Source organism: Corvus brachyrhynchos, unplaced genomic scaffold (assembly GCF_000691975.1).
Source record: "Corvus brachyrhynchos isolate BGI_N302 unplaced genomic scaffold, ASM69197v1 scaffold10, whole genome shotgun sequence".
NCBI lineage: Eukaryota > Metazoa > Chordata > Aves > Passeriformes > Corvidae > Corvus > Corvus brachyrhynchos.
The window spans coordinates 7,818,333-7,835,601 of NW_008236180.1; the positions used below are offsets into that span (position 1 = coordinate 7,818,333).

Below are 17,269 nucleotides of genomic sequence, written 5' to 3' on the forward strand. Positions count from 1 at the left end.
AGTCCACCAGTGCCTTCAAGAGCAGAGTGCTGCCCAGGGCCATGGGTAGGCAGTCTGGCACTGCTGGATGTGGCAGGGAGGTCTCTGGGGTGGGCTGAGTGATCCCAGAAGCTTCACAAACCTCTGTAGAGCTTTGGCATTGCCATCAGGCATGATCAGGAGAGCAGTCCTGGGGAAGCAGGGGAGAGAGGAACGGGACCTCGAGAGACAGTGTCTGGTGTGGGAAAAGCATGTGGGGTCACTAACCAGGAGTGGTGGCACCCCTGGTACTGCTGGCCCTGCAGAGGTGGTAGGCGTGGGAGCAGGTGTCTGCTGGCCACAGGGGAGCTGTGCCAGGACGAGTTCCCAGGAGGGGAGCTGGGGTGTGTGTGCAGCCGCTCGGAGGTGGCTCCCATCACTGACGGATCCTTTCTGTTTTTCTTTCAAATGTCTCCAGGCACTGAATGTTTAGGTCGCACCTTTCCAGGTAAACTGGGTAAGTGAAGTATTTCAAGAGTTGCCAAGATCTAATTACGAAGGCTGATTGCATGATTGCAGCTGCTGTACCGTAAACACCCCGGTTACTGCTCCACGGAACGGGTGGGACATTGCCTGGCCCCGAGAGCAGCAGGTACCTGCTCTTCTGGTGCAGAGGGGATGCAGTGGTGTCTTCAGAGGCTGACTGTGCAAACTTTCTATTTTTTGTCTATCCATATGTGGCTGCACTTTGGTAATCCTGGATGGGATTTTTTTTCTTCTGCTGTTCAATGTAGAAACATGTTCAAAAGCTGAGTGTCCTTTTAAGCACCAGCTCTCTTCCATGTGCTGCTACTCTGGCAAACTGATGAGCAGCATTACATTGAGGAAAGAGACTTTCACTCTATTTTATGAAAGTAGTTGACATTCTGAACCTTTTTAAGTCATGGGATGTGGGACTTCTGCTGAGTGTGGCCAGAGATGCTCACAGACAAAACCAGGTGTTGGAAGCCTTGCTAAACCAGTCTCCTGGATTTGAGCTGTACCTGTTCATGAAAGAGCCTTTAAAAAGACACTGTTATAATGTTCGTGGGTCTGTCTCTCAGTTTAGAATTGAGTTCATGACAGTACCTCAAAAGTAAGGTGTCTTTGCTCAACTGTGGTGTTGCAAGCCTGCTGGGGAAGAACCAGCTAAATAAAATGTTAACAAGGGGTAAATAAATGATTTTAATAAATGGCAAATCAATTTCTATAGAGCCTGTGAAGTCAATAGAGCTTATGACCTTGGCTTATAACCACACTCAGATCCTTAACATGCTTATAATGCCTACAAATCATTCATTAGGCTTTTATCAAGCATCAATTAGTAAAAGTCATGATCTAAAATAAGAGGAAAAAAAAGGAATTATTTCAGTTCCTTTATTTCGAGCCTGGTGGCACAATTTGGTTGCACAGCAGGATAGTCCTTGCCTATGCAAAAAAGCTGTAAGACACCACTGGTCCCCCGGCAGCGTTATCGTGGTGCAGACATCAGGCAGGGAACTGCGGGAGCCCGAGGCTGGGATCAGCCCCGGAGCTGGGACACTCACACCAGCCCATAGAGAAACTGTCCTGCAGCAGGCAATGGTTTGTTTACATTTATTTGATATTAATGCCTTAAGATCCCAGCGGATAAGGCGGGCAGAGGGAGCCCTGGTGTCCCCGTGCTCAGGGCAGCTGCTCGGGGCGTTTTCACTCCAGCAAGAGGTGTTTGGCTGTCTCTCCACGGCTGTAAAACTCACACCCGTTTTCTTGTGCTGTGATTTGGGAAAGCGTGTGAGCAGGGATGTGTTCGAGCTGTGCTGCTCTTCCTGCTTTCCCTGGTCTTCCCATTTTGTGTGTGTTTGTGCCTCGGGGAGGGAGGCAGAGATGCAAGTGAAAACATGCGGTTTTCTTAGAATATAAATAACAGAAAATTAAGTATAATTTTTGTTTGTTGTAGAGTCATTCCCTGCAGTCTCCAGTTGTTTGCTCCTTTGCTGCACTCCTGTGCTCTTCGGGTTTTTTTCATCTTACCAGATGGATACTATTTGGAGTGTGCTGCAGGACACTTCGGTGATCTTGCTGCGGGGTTCATTGTGCGCCCAGCGAAGAGCTGCGCTTGCAGACATCAGTGCATGCCCGGGCTTCTGAAAGCCCGGCCTGCCAGACGGGGCTGCCTCTATCAGACGGCTTTTTGCCTCGCCTTTGTTGTCTGGGTCCTTGTCTGCAGCTCCAGCCTGGGCCGGCATTCCCAGACATCGCCACCTCCACCACCCGCATCCTCCCGGAGCGTCCTGGTGCTGCTTGCAGAGCCAGAACCCCAGGGGGAGATGGCCGTGCCCATCCCTGTGCCACCTGGTCTAAAGCCCTGCACATGGTGGGTCAAAACACCAAACCTGGGCAGGGAGCGGCACTACCTCCCTCAAGGGAGGTTTGGCTTTCACTGGGCTTTTTTTCCTGGGTTTTTAAGGTATTCCACCATCTCCCTGGTAACTCCTGGGTGTCTGCGGTGTGGATGTCAGGCTCTTGGATTCCTGTACATGACTTGTGGATCCCTCTCTTGCCTGCTGAGAGGGAACAGTTCGGCCGAGCTGCAGCCTCTGCCCAGATCTGTGCACTGGAGCATGGTCAGGCAACACTGTGTCCCCTCCATGGGGAGTAAAAAAAGAGGTGCTGCAGTTTCTGCTGGGTTTTGTGTCAGCTCTCCTGCTTCTCATGGAGGCTGGCTTGGACATGGGTACAGAGGGGGAGGAGGGAATGCCCTCAACAAATGGCTATTCATCTTGTTTAGGAGGAGATGCATTCCTTGAACTCTAAAATCAGAGGGCAGGGTGGAGGGTTTTCACCAAGCAAAATTCACATAGCTAAACATGTAAGTACGTGAAAACACATGATTTCTTAGAGGTTTGGGTGAATTCTGAGAGAAGCTGGGTCATGCTCTGCATTCACTGAGATGCTCTGTGAAAAAGCCAGTGTGCACCATTCTTTATTTTATTGTTGTGGGTTTGGGCATTTTGTTATATTAGTCTTAAATGCGTTTGTTTCCATAGCTGCACACTGCTGATAAAATCCCAGTGTGGGATCTCTCAGTCTCCCCGTGCATGTGCACCAAAAATAAATCCCAGGCAGTTGTCAGGAGATGAGCTGCTGCCATGGCAGGTGCCAAGCGTGTGAGGAAGTCCTGGCTGGACCCTGCTGAGGCTGCAGGTGTGTAGCATCTCACCCCGGTGCCACCACGCAGGGCCCTGCCACAGCTCCCTGTTCTGTTGGTGCCTCAGTGGTCCCAGGGAGCTGGAGCACCTGAGGAAGGCGTTGCCACAGGACTGGTGATGTTTTGGAGAGGGGGTAGGAAGCAACAGAGGCAGGGGGAGAAGAAAGTCCTCGTCCTTCACCTTTTTGTTGTGTAAGGTATGGATGTGGTAAGGTGTGCTGGTGAAGGATTGGCATCACGTGGCCACCAGGACAGTAAAACTCCCCACTTGCTCTGAATTCACTGCATTTGCCATCAGCTGTTGAAATTTCACCTCTCATCACAAGGAGGTGGGGATTTAATAGCTGTTTAAACTATCTCAGCTGCTGGGTCTGGTTTTGCTTGGTCTCAGGCTGTAACTTCAGAGGTCCAGCCTGGAGCTGGCAGAAGGATGGGGGCGCTCCCTGAGGTGGCTGCTGGCTGTGCCCAGGGTTTCAGGTCCCGTGTGGAGCGGTGCCACTGGGCCAGTGAGTGTCTCTGATGCCCAGGGTGGCACCACACCAGTGCCACCATGGGTCATGGTGGTTTCTTAGCTGTATAGCTGGGCTGGAGCACATCTTCCAGGTATTTATTTACTTTTCCTTCAGGAATAGTGAAACTAAAGGGTTTTGTTTTGCCCAAAGTTCTGATCTGTGGGTTCCCAGGTTTGCGTGCGGTCCCACTGTGTGCTGGGTGTGCTTGGGGAGCTGCTGCTCCTGCTGCCTGGGCTGACATGGTCAGGGCATGGCCAGGGCCTGCGATCACCCCAAAACCGTATCCTGAGGGCACTTAGGGGCGGCTGGCCGGGAGTGCTTCCCCTCACTGCTCTGCCAGGGGTGTCCTTAAGCCCCCCGGATGCTCTCTCTCCTTTAATGCATCTTTTTAAGTACTGGGTAATAGTGTTTTCTTTCTGGCAGAGACCAACGAGGGCTTTTAATAGGTCTTTTGTTTTCTCTTCGTGCGGTTCCCTGGCAGTAACCGGCCATTAGCTCCAGCATTTATTTAGGGTATTTGTATTTTTATATGTGGGGACCTCAAAACTGAGAAGCCAAGGGGTTTGATCAGGATCACACAACAAATACGTGTTAAAGCTGGGACTTCAGCTTTCTCTGAATGTTGAGCTGACCTCTAGGCTTGGCAGAGAGTGAACATCTCGGTTTGTCTCCTTTTAACTGAGCCAGACAGGGAAAGCAGAGAATAAAGGTTCTGTGGAAGGAAGCATTTTTTTTTTTCACTCGTTCCTGTTGGCAGTCTGCACGGAGCTGGAATTGCAGGATCACGGTGTTCAGGAGTGTGAGGATGGTATGTGTAAAATACACGGAGGCAAAGGGAAACCCGGGGCTGGAAATCTGACGGGCTCCTTCACCTCCCCGGGTTCCAGCTGCGCTGGGAAGTGGAAGCTACCCTGCAAAGGCTGTGCTGGGGAGGAAGGGTGGGCTGTGCGAGCCCCCTCCCCCGGCGGCGTTTCGGGGCGATGCTGGGGCTGCAGCTGGGGCTGCCTCGCTGCTCCTGCCCCGCAGCGCCTCTGTGCCCGCCTTGTCTGAGCAGCCCCAGTGTGCTGGAGCACAATGCTCCCTTCACTCCCCGTCAGACTGGAGGTCTAGACGCTCTCCCTGCCTTTTGTTATCAGGGTCACAGGTTAGGGAGCGTTCCCAGCTCCTTTTCCCTCCGCTGATCAGGAATCCCTCCCCGCATCCAGTGCTGCACCGGGGCACCCCTCCGGAGGGAGTCACCCCGCTACCCAAACACGCTTAGACTTAAAATTATTGTGGCAGCTCCCAGAAAGAAATGCGCCTTTGAAAGGCAGTCGGGATCACCCCCACTCCAGTTCTTGCCGGCACAGATGCTCAGCTGACACCAGCTAAATAGAAACCTTTTAGCCCTTGCCAGTAAGTCTGGAGCAAACTGCCAAAAAAGCATCGAGGACCAAGATACAAAACGAAGTCAGGCCTGAGCAAAGTACTTGCAGATGAAGGATGGAACTGATGTGTTCTGTCTCTTGATTTTTAGCACATGAGGTGCTTCAGTCTCAGGGTTTTTTTTTAAATACATGGTGGCATTTTAAAGGTTTTCAGCAGATACAAAGCAAGTAAGTCCCCTAGCAACAAAGGGATGTTTTTTCCCTTAATGCAGGCTTTTTTAACGTGAAGCATTTGTGAAATTTTCCTTCCCCCTTGAAGACAAGTTTAGCTGAAGGAGACATTTTTAGTGGCTTTTAGATATATTTAGAGATGGGACTTGAACCTGTGATGTTGCTCCTGCCCCAGCCCACCCTTTGTCAGCCTTGCCCTGGCCAGGAGGTGCTTCTGGGCTGCAGCCCGTTGTCTGGAGGAAGGAGGTGCAGAGATGGGAATGGTTCGATAAAGAAGTTGGGAACAACTTTTTTCTTCTTCCTGGCAAGAAGACATAACAAAAAATTGGCAGGTTCATGCTTTTTATTATTGAATTAAAATCTATTAAATAGTAACAGAGAGCCAAAACCTGAAATTGCTGTTAGGCACTGCTCTTGGTGAAGTGAAATGCTTCTGGATCTGGCTCACTTCTGCATTTCACGTGTGTGTGTGCATGTGTATCATGTGTGAAGAATGAGTCTATGAAGCTCAAATAGAGGTTTTAAATAGAAATAATGCTGGCAGCTCTTTCTCCCTGAATCCAAGGCTATTATGTGTCTGGCTCTTGCCAACATGAATTGCAGAGGAAGTTCATGTGAACTCCATGGCTGATCTGACAGCTGCACAGCCATGGTGGGTTTGAAGCCCAGGCACAGTTGAGCAGAAGTGATGACATTTTTTGGTGTTTCTTCTTTTCAGAGGGTGAAGGGGGACCAAGGGAGCCTATTTCCCACCCCTGTCCTGGCACATGCAGGGATGGGCACATTGGGCAGTGGTGGCCCAACTTCTTCCCCAAAGCTTTACCCGTGGTCCCAGATGCTTCCACTCTCAGGGGAATGTCACTGATTTGTGCCACTGATGGGGGACATGAGAGGGACACAGACCATCCCACTGGCAGTGGTGGAAATCACAGAGCCCCCAACCCTGCCTCTCGCCCCTGTGAGAATCCTCATGCACCTGTGTGCAGTGGGAACAGTTTGGGGTTAATTCCTCTGCAAACCCGCAGTGCAGCGAATGATGCTGCTTGTACAGGGCATGGGGGGAAATAATGTTAAATTAAACTCACTGTAAGGGAAGAAAAGCATCCAGCCTCATTCTTTACTGCTCATTTTAGTAATTTCTTCCAGATAACCTACACATCTGTGTCAGTGCAATTAAAGCAGAAATTCTGTCTAATGAACAGTTGTAGCCCTTGGGCTATTGCGGAATGAACAATGAAGTTGGAAACAGTCTTATTAAAATAATAATTAAGAAACAAGGGTTGGGAGACAGGGGGAGGTGCAGATGAGGTGGTGGTGGGATGCTATAGGGTGAGGAGCAGAGGAGAGCTGACTTCGACCTGGTTCTGAACTTCCAGGGGTGACTCCCGCCTTGACCTTGCCCTGTAGAAGGGACTGGGCAGTGAGGCTGGACCCGGGGCTGGGCACAGGTCATGCCAGGGACATGTGGTCATTCCATGTCACAACAAAACAGTTTCTCAAGCCCGTCTTGCACTGGAGTGGGAGTGGTGGCCCAGGCTGTGGCCTGGCCCTGTCACGGGCAGTGTTTGCCCTCCTGTTCAGCAGATCAATGATTTTGGCTGTGTATTTTATTTTGAGGTTTTCTTCAACAGCTGATAAAGCTCAGAGAGGGAGGGGAATGTTTCTTGTGTTAGGCAGGATTATATCTTGTTTTGCTTTCCCCAGAAAACCATCCTTTCTCAGTAAACCCAACACTCTGCTCACCCACATAGTTTGCTTTAACTTTCTTTTCTCTTTTACATTCCTGAGGACTGGGACTGACCAGGCTCAGCTGTGTCAGTGATGGGGACTGGCCAGTTTTTCTCATGTGATACAGTTTATTCTTTTGTTTCTAAGTAAATAAAAACAAAAAATTCCTTTTCAGTGTTAACCCTTGGGGTTATAATAGTGTCTCTCTGCAAGTCACCATTTTTTGCCAATAAATCAGTTAAAACTTGGAGCTGGCTTTTTCAAACTTAATACACTCCTATTTAGAAATGCATGTGCTGCAGAAAGCGACTGACTCTCGGAATAATAAAAATAAATTTAAAAAAAAGCAAATGCCATAAAAAAAAAGAGGCCAGACAAATCCCAGTGGAATGATACATTGGAATGATTTTAGTGGGATTTATATCTACGAGCTGTGGGGGTTTTGTGGTTTTTTTTTTCTTTTGAAATGGTTGTGAACCAGAGTGATTACTTATCATTTTCATTTTAACTCCATCTGACAAATCGTTTTAGATGGAGAAAGCAATACTGCATCTTTAAATGGCTACTCTGTCAGCGCATCTTGCAGGGCTTTAAATGCCCTTTGTTATCACAGTCTAGACAGGACGCAGGCGGAATATTTGATATGTTATAAGGCAGAGATGTGACAAGGTTGAATTAATTTACTGGCTTATTTAAAACTGAATTTCAAAACATTTTTCCTTACAAACTTGTCTTTTTCTCTCTCTATCCTATATTTTTTTTTTTTTCGAAGTTCGTGCAGTATGTTTCGACTGTTTAGACTGGGAGAGGAGACATTGGCTTACTGCAGCCTGCAGTACTTTAATTGCCCTTTTTATGACTGTCTAGACATCATGCAGATGCATGTTTGTGGTGAGAAGACATTTCCCCCTCTGGTTATACGATAGTCTGAAACCTTTACATTCCCTATCTCCTTACCCCCTCTGCCTTGGAATGCGCTTTACTCCCTCCATCCCCGAAAATCACTTTTCCCCGTAGTTTTATTTTTTGAAGGACACTTCAGCCGCCGTTTTCCTGCTCTTTTCCACGTGCTGGCGTGCAAACGCTTAGTGGGGATGGAGGTGTGAGGAGGGGATGGCTCTCGGGGGTCGCTGCACCGGGGGTGTCCCCGCAGCGCTGTCCCCGCGGTGGGTGCGGGTGCCCGTACGAGCGAGCACATCGGCGCGCTTTGAATGGGTGCGGAGTTTTAGTTATGCAAATCGATGCATTAATTAACCCCGTTGCTATAGCTACTGCTTTATTGTTAAATGCAGTGAAAAGGGGACAGGCTGTGTCCATGGATAATCCTCCCGTCGGTGCTGTGCCCCCTCCCGCCCGGTGCGGGACAGCTGCCGCCCGCATCCCGCATCCCGGCGGGCAGGTGGCGGGGCAAAAAACGGCGCCGTGCGGCCCCCCCCGCCCCGTGTGTCTGGGGATGGGACGGAGGAGCGGGACAATGGGGCGGCAGGAGGGACGCAGCTGGGCCGGGATGGGGATGCTCGGGGGAGGGGGGCAGAGCACCCCGGGATGGGGACTGGGTTGCTCAGGGAGGGTGGGGAGGCCCAGGATGGGGATGCTCAGGGAAGCCCAGGACTAGGATGTTCAGGAAGGGCAGGTGACCCCAGCCCGGTTCTTGGCCCCAAACCCCATCTGTGGCTGGCCTTCTCTTTGTGTGTGCCCTAAAACCTGCACATACAGAACCCCCCAACAAAACAGACTTCCCAGCAGATCTGCTGTGGGAGTTAAAACCTTTCTCAGGCTGTTGCTGCAGCTGAGGTGGAAGTAAATTTATTACCTTTAATTTTGTCAGATTTGGGGCGGTTGTACTCACCTCCCCCATTCACTCTGGTGTGTGTGTATATATATATAAATATAATTTTTTTCCACATCTCTGTGAGAGTGTGCACATGCATTCGCTTCCATCTGGTGGTAGCAACCAGTTCAAGAACTCAAATCCTGCAGTGACCAGACACAGTGTGCCTGTCTGGGCATTTGCATGCATTTTGCATGTTTTCTCTCTGCAATGCATAATTTTGCCTGTAACTTAAGAGTGTCCTTGTTCTCTGGCAGTAACTTGCCTTGTGAAAGGTTGCTCCTCTGGTGCGCGGGAGCTACAGAGTGGCACTGATGGTAACAGCACTTGGGAAGAGGCAGAGCAGGGAGAGTTTCCCGTTTTTTGGCCCTGGACGGTGCTGAGGAAATCCGGTCGCAGTTCCAGCCCTGTCATGACCTGTGTGGCTTTGGCCAACTTGCTCAATCTGGGTTTCGACACCCGTCTGCGAGCCAGGGCAGCCCCTGTGGCACTGCTGCCCAGGGCTGCGTGTCCTGGAGCCCCCAGGGGAGCTGCAGCATCAGGACAGGGGCACGGCAGGGTCTCCAGCACCGCTCCCAAATGTCACGGGGCTCCATGGGGCTCTGCTGGTTGATAAGTGAGGTGGTGTGAGGGAGCCATGCTGGTACAGAGGAGAAATGCTGAAGGAGCACAGGTTCCCCAGCCACAGTTCAGGGTGTTTTGTGGCTTTTCTGCACCTCAGTTTTGTCCCTAGCCGGGTGCTGGGTGTGAGTTGATGGGTGTCATGCTTGTGTCAGGGAGGCACAGGCACTGCTGCTGTCTGTGTCTCACTCAAGGTGCCCCTTCTTGAGCACTGGTCCCACAGGACTCGCTGGGCACCGTGACAGGGGTTGGGTGCTGGCACTGGGGCACCTGGAGCTGCCTTGGACTCTGACAGGGCCATAGCTGAGTGCACTGGGGATTGACCCACGGATGGTTTCCCCAAGAATAAGTGGAAATGGAAACTTCCTAGGGGACAGCCAGGGTGGAGAGACACCTGGTGAAACCCAGCGTATACAGCGTTTGTTTAGCTGGAAGAGGCTGTGGTTGATGCCGATGACATCCACAAACCCCCATCTCCACACCCACGTGCTGTCCCCGCCGGCTGTTGTGCGCTGGGGTGTCCCACACAGAGCAGGACAGCCTGTGCCATCTCCCTGCTCCGCTGCCGCCTGCCTTTCTGTGTGCACAGCAAGCGCAGCCTGCTGGCTCCTCGTGACCTTCACAATTCAAGGCGCCTTGTTGTGCTGGGCTGGGTGACAAATGAATCCCATATTCCTTGGTGTCTCCGTGGCAGCAGGAGGAGGGAGCAGCTCCGGCACTGCTGGGTGACGCGATGCAGGTGGATGCAGCTGATGGAGGCTGCAGGTGCTCCGTCAGCGCGAGGCAGCTCCATTGCAGTGGGAGACAGGGCTCAGAGGAAGCTGGAATCAGAAACCCAGTCCCTGTCATTGCCGTTTGGAGAGGGGGCAAAGCCCACCCTGCATGGAGCACTTGCTCTCCTTGGAGCATCCGTGTCTGGCAATTTGTCTGTGGAAACAGATGTGGGCAGCGACAAACATCTATTTCTATAACTAGAAACAAATTTGGTAATTGCCTCTTTCAACAGGACTTGCTCAAGCAGGAAATGAAATTCCTAAATGGCAGTTAGCAAAAGTATTTATAGCTAAGTTCATAAATGAGATGTGCTTTCCTTTGTCATGAGTTTCTGCTGGGTGGAAGGAAAAAAAAACCTCTACAGTAGCAAGCCACATATTGATGAGGAGTGTTTCCAGGGTATACGAAAATACTTATTTATTAATGTGTTTATTTTTACTGGCTGTTAGAAATACCCCTGACAAACAAAACCTGTTTGGTCTTTCAGGGTCAGCTGGTGGGGTTTGATCCGGATGTTGTGTGCTGTGTTTTTTCACTCATTATTTGGCAGTTTGTTTTTTTTTTCTGGTTCAGGCTATTTATGATTGCAGATGGTAAACTCTTTTTCCTGTGTCCCTCTCTCTGGATGCTCATGTTCAAAGGGGTGGGTGATGTTCTGGCCTCACTCACCCCTGCCCAGACATCATCCAGGCCTGATGCCATTGTGCTTCCTCTCGGGAAGCAGGAGATGCTCTGGATGTTCTCAGCTTGGTGGGGGCCATGAGCCCTGCTCAACATTTTCTAGTGAGCAAGCACATTTACCTGTCTTTTAAGTGCAAAATCAAAATGACTTTATTCTTTTAATCCAGTTTAGCTGTTCTCACCCTTGGGAGTAACTTCAAAAGCCATGTACTCCTTCCAGTCATCTCGGTAGGCTGGGATCAGCCTTACTGTGTGTGAAATACCTTGTCTAAAAATCCTGGAAAAGGGGAGGGTGATAGAAATAGGCACAGAAAAGAGAGAAGGAGTTGGCATATGCAAGATTTCAGAGAGTCTGCATGTCCCAAAGAACCTTGTTAGTTCTCATTGCTCTGAGGGAGCTGTTTCATGTCTTCGGGAGTTTCTCTAAACAAGTCTCCGGTTGACAGGTCTCTGCTCGGAGCCGGGAAGTGTCCTGGCTGACAGAGCTGCTGACCCCAGCTCTCACATTTGCCATTTCCCTGTAAAAGCTGAGTTCTGCCATGCTGATCCTGCCTTTCTGGCCCTTGGATGCAAGTCCCACTCCCCACAGCTGCCACCGAGCCATGCGAGCTCGGGAAGGTCACCTTCTGAAAACGGGCCCAGTGGTGTGGCCAGGACAGTTGCTGTGTTTTTTGAGCGCTAAAAAATTTTCTGAGGCACAACCAGTTTGATATTTCTGTGACTATTAAGCATGAAATGGGGCTGTTTCCCTTAAAACGAACGAAAATGGGGGTGGGGAGGTGAGGCCATCATTTGCCAGTGACTCAGAGGATGTGATGCTTGATTACCTGGGGTGACAGATGAAGAAAAAGAACTATATTAAACGCATTTATGGCCCAAGGCTTGGCGCTATGGACAGGACTTCTTGGGGCCCTATTCCCTGTTTTCCAGCAATGTTTTTTCTCAGCTGGCTCCTTTTCTAAGTCTCACTTGCTCCTTGCCCTCCTGCCCCATCTCAGCCTGCCGTCACTGGCTCACACGGCGTCTTTTGTGCTCGCTGCATCAGAATTGTCTGTGCTGAATCCAGAAATGCAGTTTAGCTGTTAGCTGCACTGATGATGCATGAAGTAGCCCAGTATGAGCTCTTCCCAGCTGTCCTGCCTGTTGTCACAGGCCTGATCCTGGTCCCTGCAATGCCTCGGTGCTGCTGCAGCTTCAAGGTGCTGCCAGTCAGTGCCAGCAGTGGCACTATCAATATTGAGATAGTATTCTGTATCTATCTGCAGTACTTACTGTGCTGTCTTGTAAACAAATACAGTTGTGGGCAATCTGATGGGCCCTTTGGATCTGGTTTTATGGAGGCATTAGAAGATAAATGTAGCAGATGCTAATACAAAAATAGTGCAGTAATGACTTCGCCTTCTCTGATTGTTTCTAAGATGACCTAGCAGACGAGCAGCAGAGGATGAGTAATCTGCTGTCTGAAGTTCTTTGTTCTCTCATCTCTTCTTTGCTGTCCACAGCCTCTGAGAGGGAAAACACTCTTAAAAGAGAGTAAGAGTGTGTAAGAGAGTGTGTGAGTGTGTTAAGAATGTGTAACTGTGTGTGAGTGTGTACGACTGTGAGGTTTTTTTAACTTTTTTTCTTAGGAATTGTGGCTAGTGCAGCTACATTTCTTCAGTTTAGCTGTTATCTCCTGAGCAATTTCACTTCTTCTCATCACTTCTCACACAATACACAATTCCAGTACGCATAGAAATTGTAATTGAAGCTTGGGGATGACTAGTTTGACCTGCAGATGTGTGTTATACCTGGCTGAAAGCAAGGGTTATCTTGGCCAAGACCCTGCCTGAAAGCTGTTCTGTCCACCTGTAAATGATAGCTGGAGTGTCTGAAATGATTGCAGCAAAATACAGGTTTTGGGGGTTTTTTTTTCTCCTTTATACTTGTGGTGGTTTGGAGAATTTGTCTTCTGCAGAGATACTCTGTGTGGAAGGAAGAGCATTAATAAAGTTTATAGGAAGCATTTTATGAACTGAAGTGTAGCTGTAAAAGGCAAGGCAATGCATTTAAAGTGTAACCAAGCCTCACCTCCCCTACGGCCGTGAGGGTGCTCCCAGCATCACCATTGACTCAAGTCACTCTACCTCCTTGTAAATATATTAATTAATTTAAACCTGTGGGTGCCAGTATTTTGTTTATAAGGACTCGAGGAAGCTCCTAGATGCACCTTCCTGCAGCAACTTCTGTGGAGCCATGAGCGTGGTCTGCAGTGGGAGGAGTGCAGCCGCCACACATAAATCCATACATTTCAGACACTTTAGAGCTTTACGGTGTTGATGACTGGACAGCAGGATGGGCACCAAGGGCATGAGCTTCTTCTAAATCCAGGAGAGTGGAGACCATGGCCTTTGGAAGCAGGGGAGTCCCCATCACTCATTAATACATTCAGATAATCCATCGCGAAGCCCTTGTTCAAGGCCACGCGTGGTGTGAAGTGGCGAGCGAGCAGCGAACGTGAAGAATGGGACGTGACAAGTCATTCTCCTTGGTCACGAATACCCCGTTTTAGGGTGGTGAGAATCTGGGGAAAAAATGCTTAGTTGCAAAACAGTTGCACGCACAGTGCCCGGCTCCCGGAGCTGCCGCGTCTAGACAGAAAATACGGAAAAGCAGGTTGTGTCACTTAAATGTGATGTCTGAACCTGTTAGTTTGAAACGTATTCTGGAATAAAAATTATGCAAAATTAAATTAGTGTGACCTTGCTTTGCATTTGGAGGCGGAATATGCCCATCTTGTAAAGCCTAGTGCATTTATAACACTTCCCTTGGGGAAAATTACAGAGAGAAATGGAATGAGGTCTCTTCTAATTGAAAAGTGACGATGATTAGGAAGCCAAATACAAAATGTGTTGAGTATTTTTTTTCTTGTTTTGTTGTGTGTGTGTTTTTAAGAATACCAGTAGAATTATAAATTATGTGCTTTGCAGTTTGGCTTGTTTTTCATTCCCCAAAGGCTTTTTATTAGCATAGCAGCTGAATTGCACTTGTATAATAACATATTAACTCAAACTTTGGGTTTTTAATGATCTTTCTTCATTAGTTTGACTGAGCTGCTTGGATAAAAATCTTACTGAGTATATCCAGCTTTCCAGTGTGTTGGGTTTGTTTTCACTTCTGCAGAAAAGCCCGTGAAGACAAGTTAAAACAGAGAGAGAGCTGGCAGAAACTTTAGTGCCTCGAGTGGGTATGAGTCTCTTGAAACATGAAAAGCACAAATTCAGTGTGTGGGGGGGTTTTTTATGTTTGGTTTGACTTTTATTTTATTTTTTCCAAAGGCCAGATTGGGCAACCTGAGTGTTCTTGGTCATCTCTGCATACAGGATGGGTTTGCTTCTGGGCATGGTAAGGCTGGGCTGCTCCTCAGAGCCTGGGCTTGGGGTAGAGATGGGGCAGGAGGAGCATCCCTGCTGGAAAGCAGCATCCCCTTTGTTCTGGTAATCATCCTGTGCCTTCCTGTTGCACCTCTTGGCGAGTGTTGTGTAATCCCCAATTACAGCAGTCCCAGAGCACTGAGGGATGGATGAGACACTGGTGTGTTGTCCCAGATGCTGATGGAATTCCCACCCTTTCTTCTGCTTCAGGCTCTGCTGGTTCTGTGCCTGTGTGTGCAGGAAGCCTGGTTTAGATAATTTGTAAGTGACACATCTTGTGTGTTCCTTCCTGGGAAGGAGTTATGGCAGTACTTCCCCATGGCCAAAACCTCACCTGTGTCACTGAAGTACCAGGACCAATTTAGCAAGGTTTAGTTCATTTAAGGGATCTCTTGTCCTAGGAAAGGAACTTTTCTTTACTACTACTTTGGCCTTGTTTTTCTTCAGAAATACAGCCCCTTTTAACAGAAAAGGAAGTTTTCCATCACTGGCTTAATTTATATTTTTTCTTGTGTTTTCTTGCCATGGCCAAAGCACATGCTGCATTTTGAGGCTGAAGTGACTCATCCTCTTAAAAACATTTGGGGGTTTTTTGTTTGGATTTTTCTTTTCCATAATGGTTTGTGCAGAAGATGGGCTCTGCACCCAGGCTGGGTGGCTGCTCTGCTGCCCACGGGGAGGGCAGGCACAGGGGCTCTAGGATCTGGCTCTTCATGGGTGACCAGGGGAGCACCCAGGGGAACTGTGGGGAGCCCTGCTGGTGGTTGGGTGCTGGATGTCAGGGGGATGCTGTCAGTGCTGAGTTACAGCTGGCTCCAGGAATGTCTCTGGGGTGTGTAGGGACACCCCTGCACAGCGGGGGTGACATGGGAACAGTTGCTGTGTCTTTTTTTAAATGGTTTTGCGTCGTCCCCGTTTGCAACCCTTTAGGTTTTGGTGTGTTTGTGCCTGTGGTCAGTCTGGGTTCTGCTCAGAAGCAGCGAGCTCCTGTTCCAGCCAGTTCCTCCAGCACAGGGCACCGGGGGCAGCTTTTGGGTCCCACAGATGAGCTGTACTGCTTTGGGGCTGGATCAAATTGTTGGGAATGTGGTTTTCTTCCATGCTCTTCCCCTCACAGTGGCACTGGGCAACTTGTTGGGGTTGCTGTGAAAGACCCAGAGCTTGTCTTTTATTCTAGCTGAAAAGCATTTTTAAGGCAAAACTCCTGTACAATGTTTGGCTTTTAATCCCTCTCTCCCCACCCCATGTGCAACTGTCCAGAGTAGGGGCAGCTGTGTTTTACGTGGAAGGATACGGGCTCCTAGTCCCTCATCCATCCAACTCCAAGAGCCAGATAAGGCTCCTGCTTTCAAGGCATAATTCTGCTTTCTGCAGGCAGTGGGCAGAGCTGATGGAGCATTTTGGGCAGTGGCAGAAATAGCTGCTGTTTAGCAGAAAGAGCTCCAAGGTAACTGGCAGCACTCACCACCTGGACTGTTTTCTTGACGTTTATTTGCTTTTACTGGCACTCAAATGCCACCTGTCAGGAGAAAACTTTCCATAAAAAAAAAAAAAAAATTCCTGACTCAGCAGAAGCCACCCCAGCTGGTATGAGTGGTGCCCTTTGAGTTCTGGTGGGCCTTGCTGTGTATCTGCAGATATACATGTGTGTGTCTGTATAGATTAAATACAGATGGCAGCATCCATGATAGCTTCAGGCATGGCTTTCCCAAACTGGATTTTATAGCTGTCGCTGCTGAGAAGCAAACAAAGTGTAAATCCCCAGAATGATTGAATTTTCCTGTCTGGCCCCTCCTTCCCTCCTTTATACTGGGCACTGGAGTTGCTGCTGCCCAGTCCTGGGCACTGCTGGCATGAAGGGGGGCTGGGGGGAGTGACTGAGCACTTTGGGAATGGCATGTACTCCCTGGGCACCAAATTCATGGAAATAATAACCCAGCACTATGTTTGCCTCCAGTACTCAATTTTCCTAAGCCTCAGAGAGGTGTGAGGAATTATTTCCTTAGGAAATTTTAGGAGTGGCTTCTCGCTGCCTCGTGCCAAGTGTCTGCAGAGTTAACGGGATAGTCTGTTGTTTGCTTGTTCTTGTTTGTTTGGAGGGGTTTTGGCAGTTTTCCTTTCTGCCAGTTCAAGCCACTCAAGCTGCCGCTGTCAGCTGGCCGAGCCGCGAGCTGAGGGCTGTCTGGAGCTCTGGGATGTGGCCCCGTGGCAGACGCATCGCACCCATCTGGCGTCTCACCCAAAAGCAGGAGGTCTCCCCGCCCGCTTCTGTGGCGGGTGGGCAGCTCGGAGACGGGGGGGCTGCCACTGTCTCCAGTGCTGTGCTGTCCCCTGGGCCCCCACTGCCTGACCCCTGCCACAGAGGGGACGTGTCCGTGTGCAGGGATGTGCCGGGGAGGAATCACTCCTGTCCTCCATGGAGGAAGCAGTGGTGGTGACGGGAAGAGAATTGCAGAAATTTAGCTTGCATTTAGCTGAACTGTTTCATTAGGATGGCTTGTGTTGGTTCGTGGCGCCACAGCCCCGAGAGAGGTACTGGGATGCTCCTGGTTTTGTGCCCAGCACTGAGGAGGGCTTTGGGAAGTACAGTCTGTGCTGTAGCCTGGAAACACTCTGCAGTATAGATTGTCTTTTTAAAGATCCCTCCTGGACACTCTTCTGTGACACTGAAAAACTGAATGAGTGAGGCTTTTGCGGGCTCAGGGCACACAGAGCCCACGTGTGAGAGCTGTAATGGGAAGGGTGCAGTGTTGTCAGTGGTGTCTCAGCCACTTTATTGTTCTTGTGCTGAGTTATCTGCTGCTGTTCCTGATGGCTCAAAGTCTGTCTGTCTGTCTCTCTTGCAGCGGAGCTGGAGTTTGTACAGATAATCATAATCGTGGTGGTGATGATGGTTATGGTGGTGGTGATCACGTGTCTGCTGA

The 17,269-nt window shown here is 49.5% G+C and overlaps 1 protein-coding gene across 1 annotated transcript in view; it reads left to right on the forward strand.

The window, feature by feature from the left end:
- Positions 1 to 403: 403 nt before the first annotated feature.
- The window catches only part of PMEPA1 (prostate transmembrane protein, androgen induced 1), a 24,159-nt gene continuing 7,293 nt past the window's right edge, over positions 404 to 17,269 (forward strand). The window contains 2 exon segments of the mRNA XM_008634911.2: positions 404 to 475; positions 17,192 to 17,269. The exon segment at positions 17,192 to 17,269 is cut by the window's right edge and continues 86 nt beyond it. Of these exon segments, the coding sequence (XP_008633133.2) occupies positions 427 to 475; positions 17,192 to 17,269 (127 nt within the window). The 5' untranslated portion in view covers positions 404 to 426.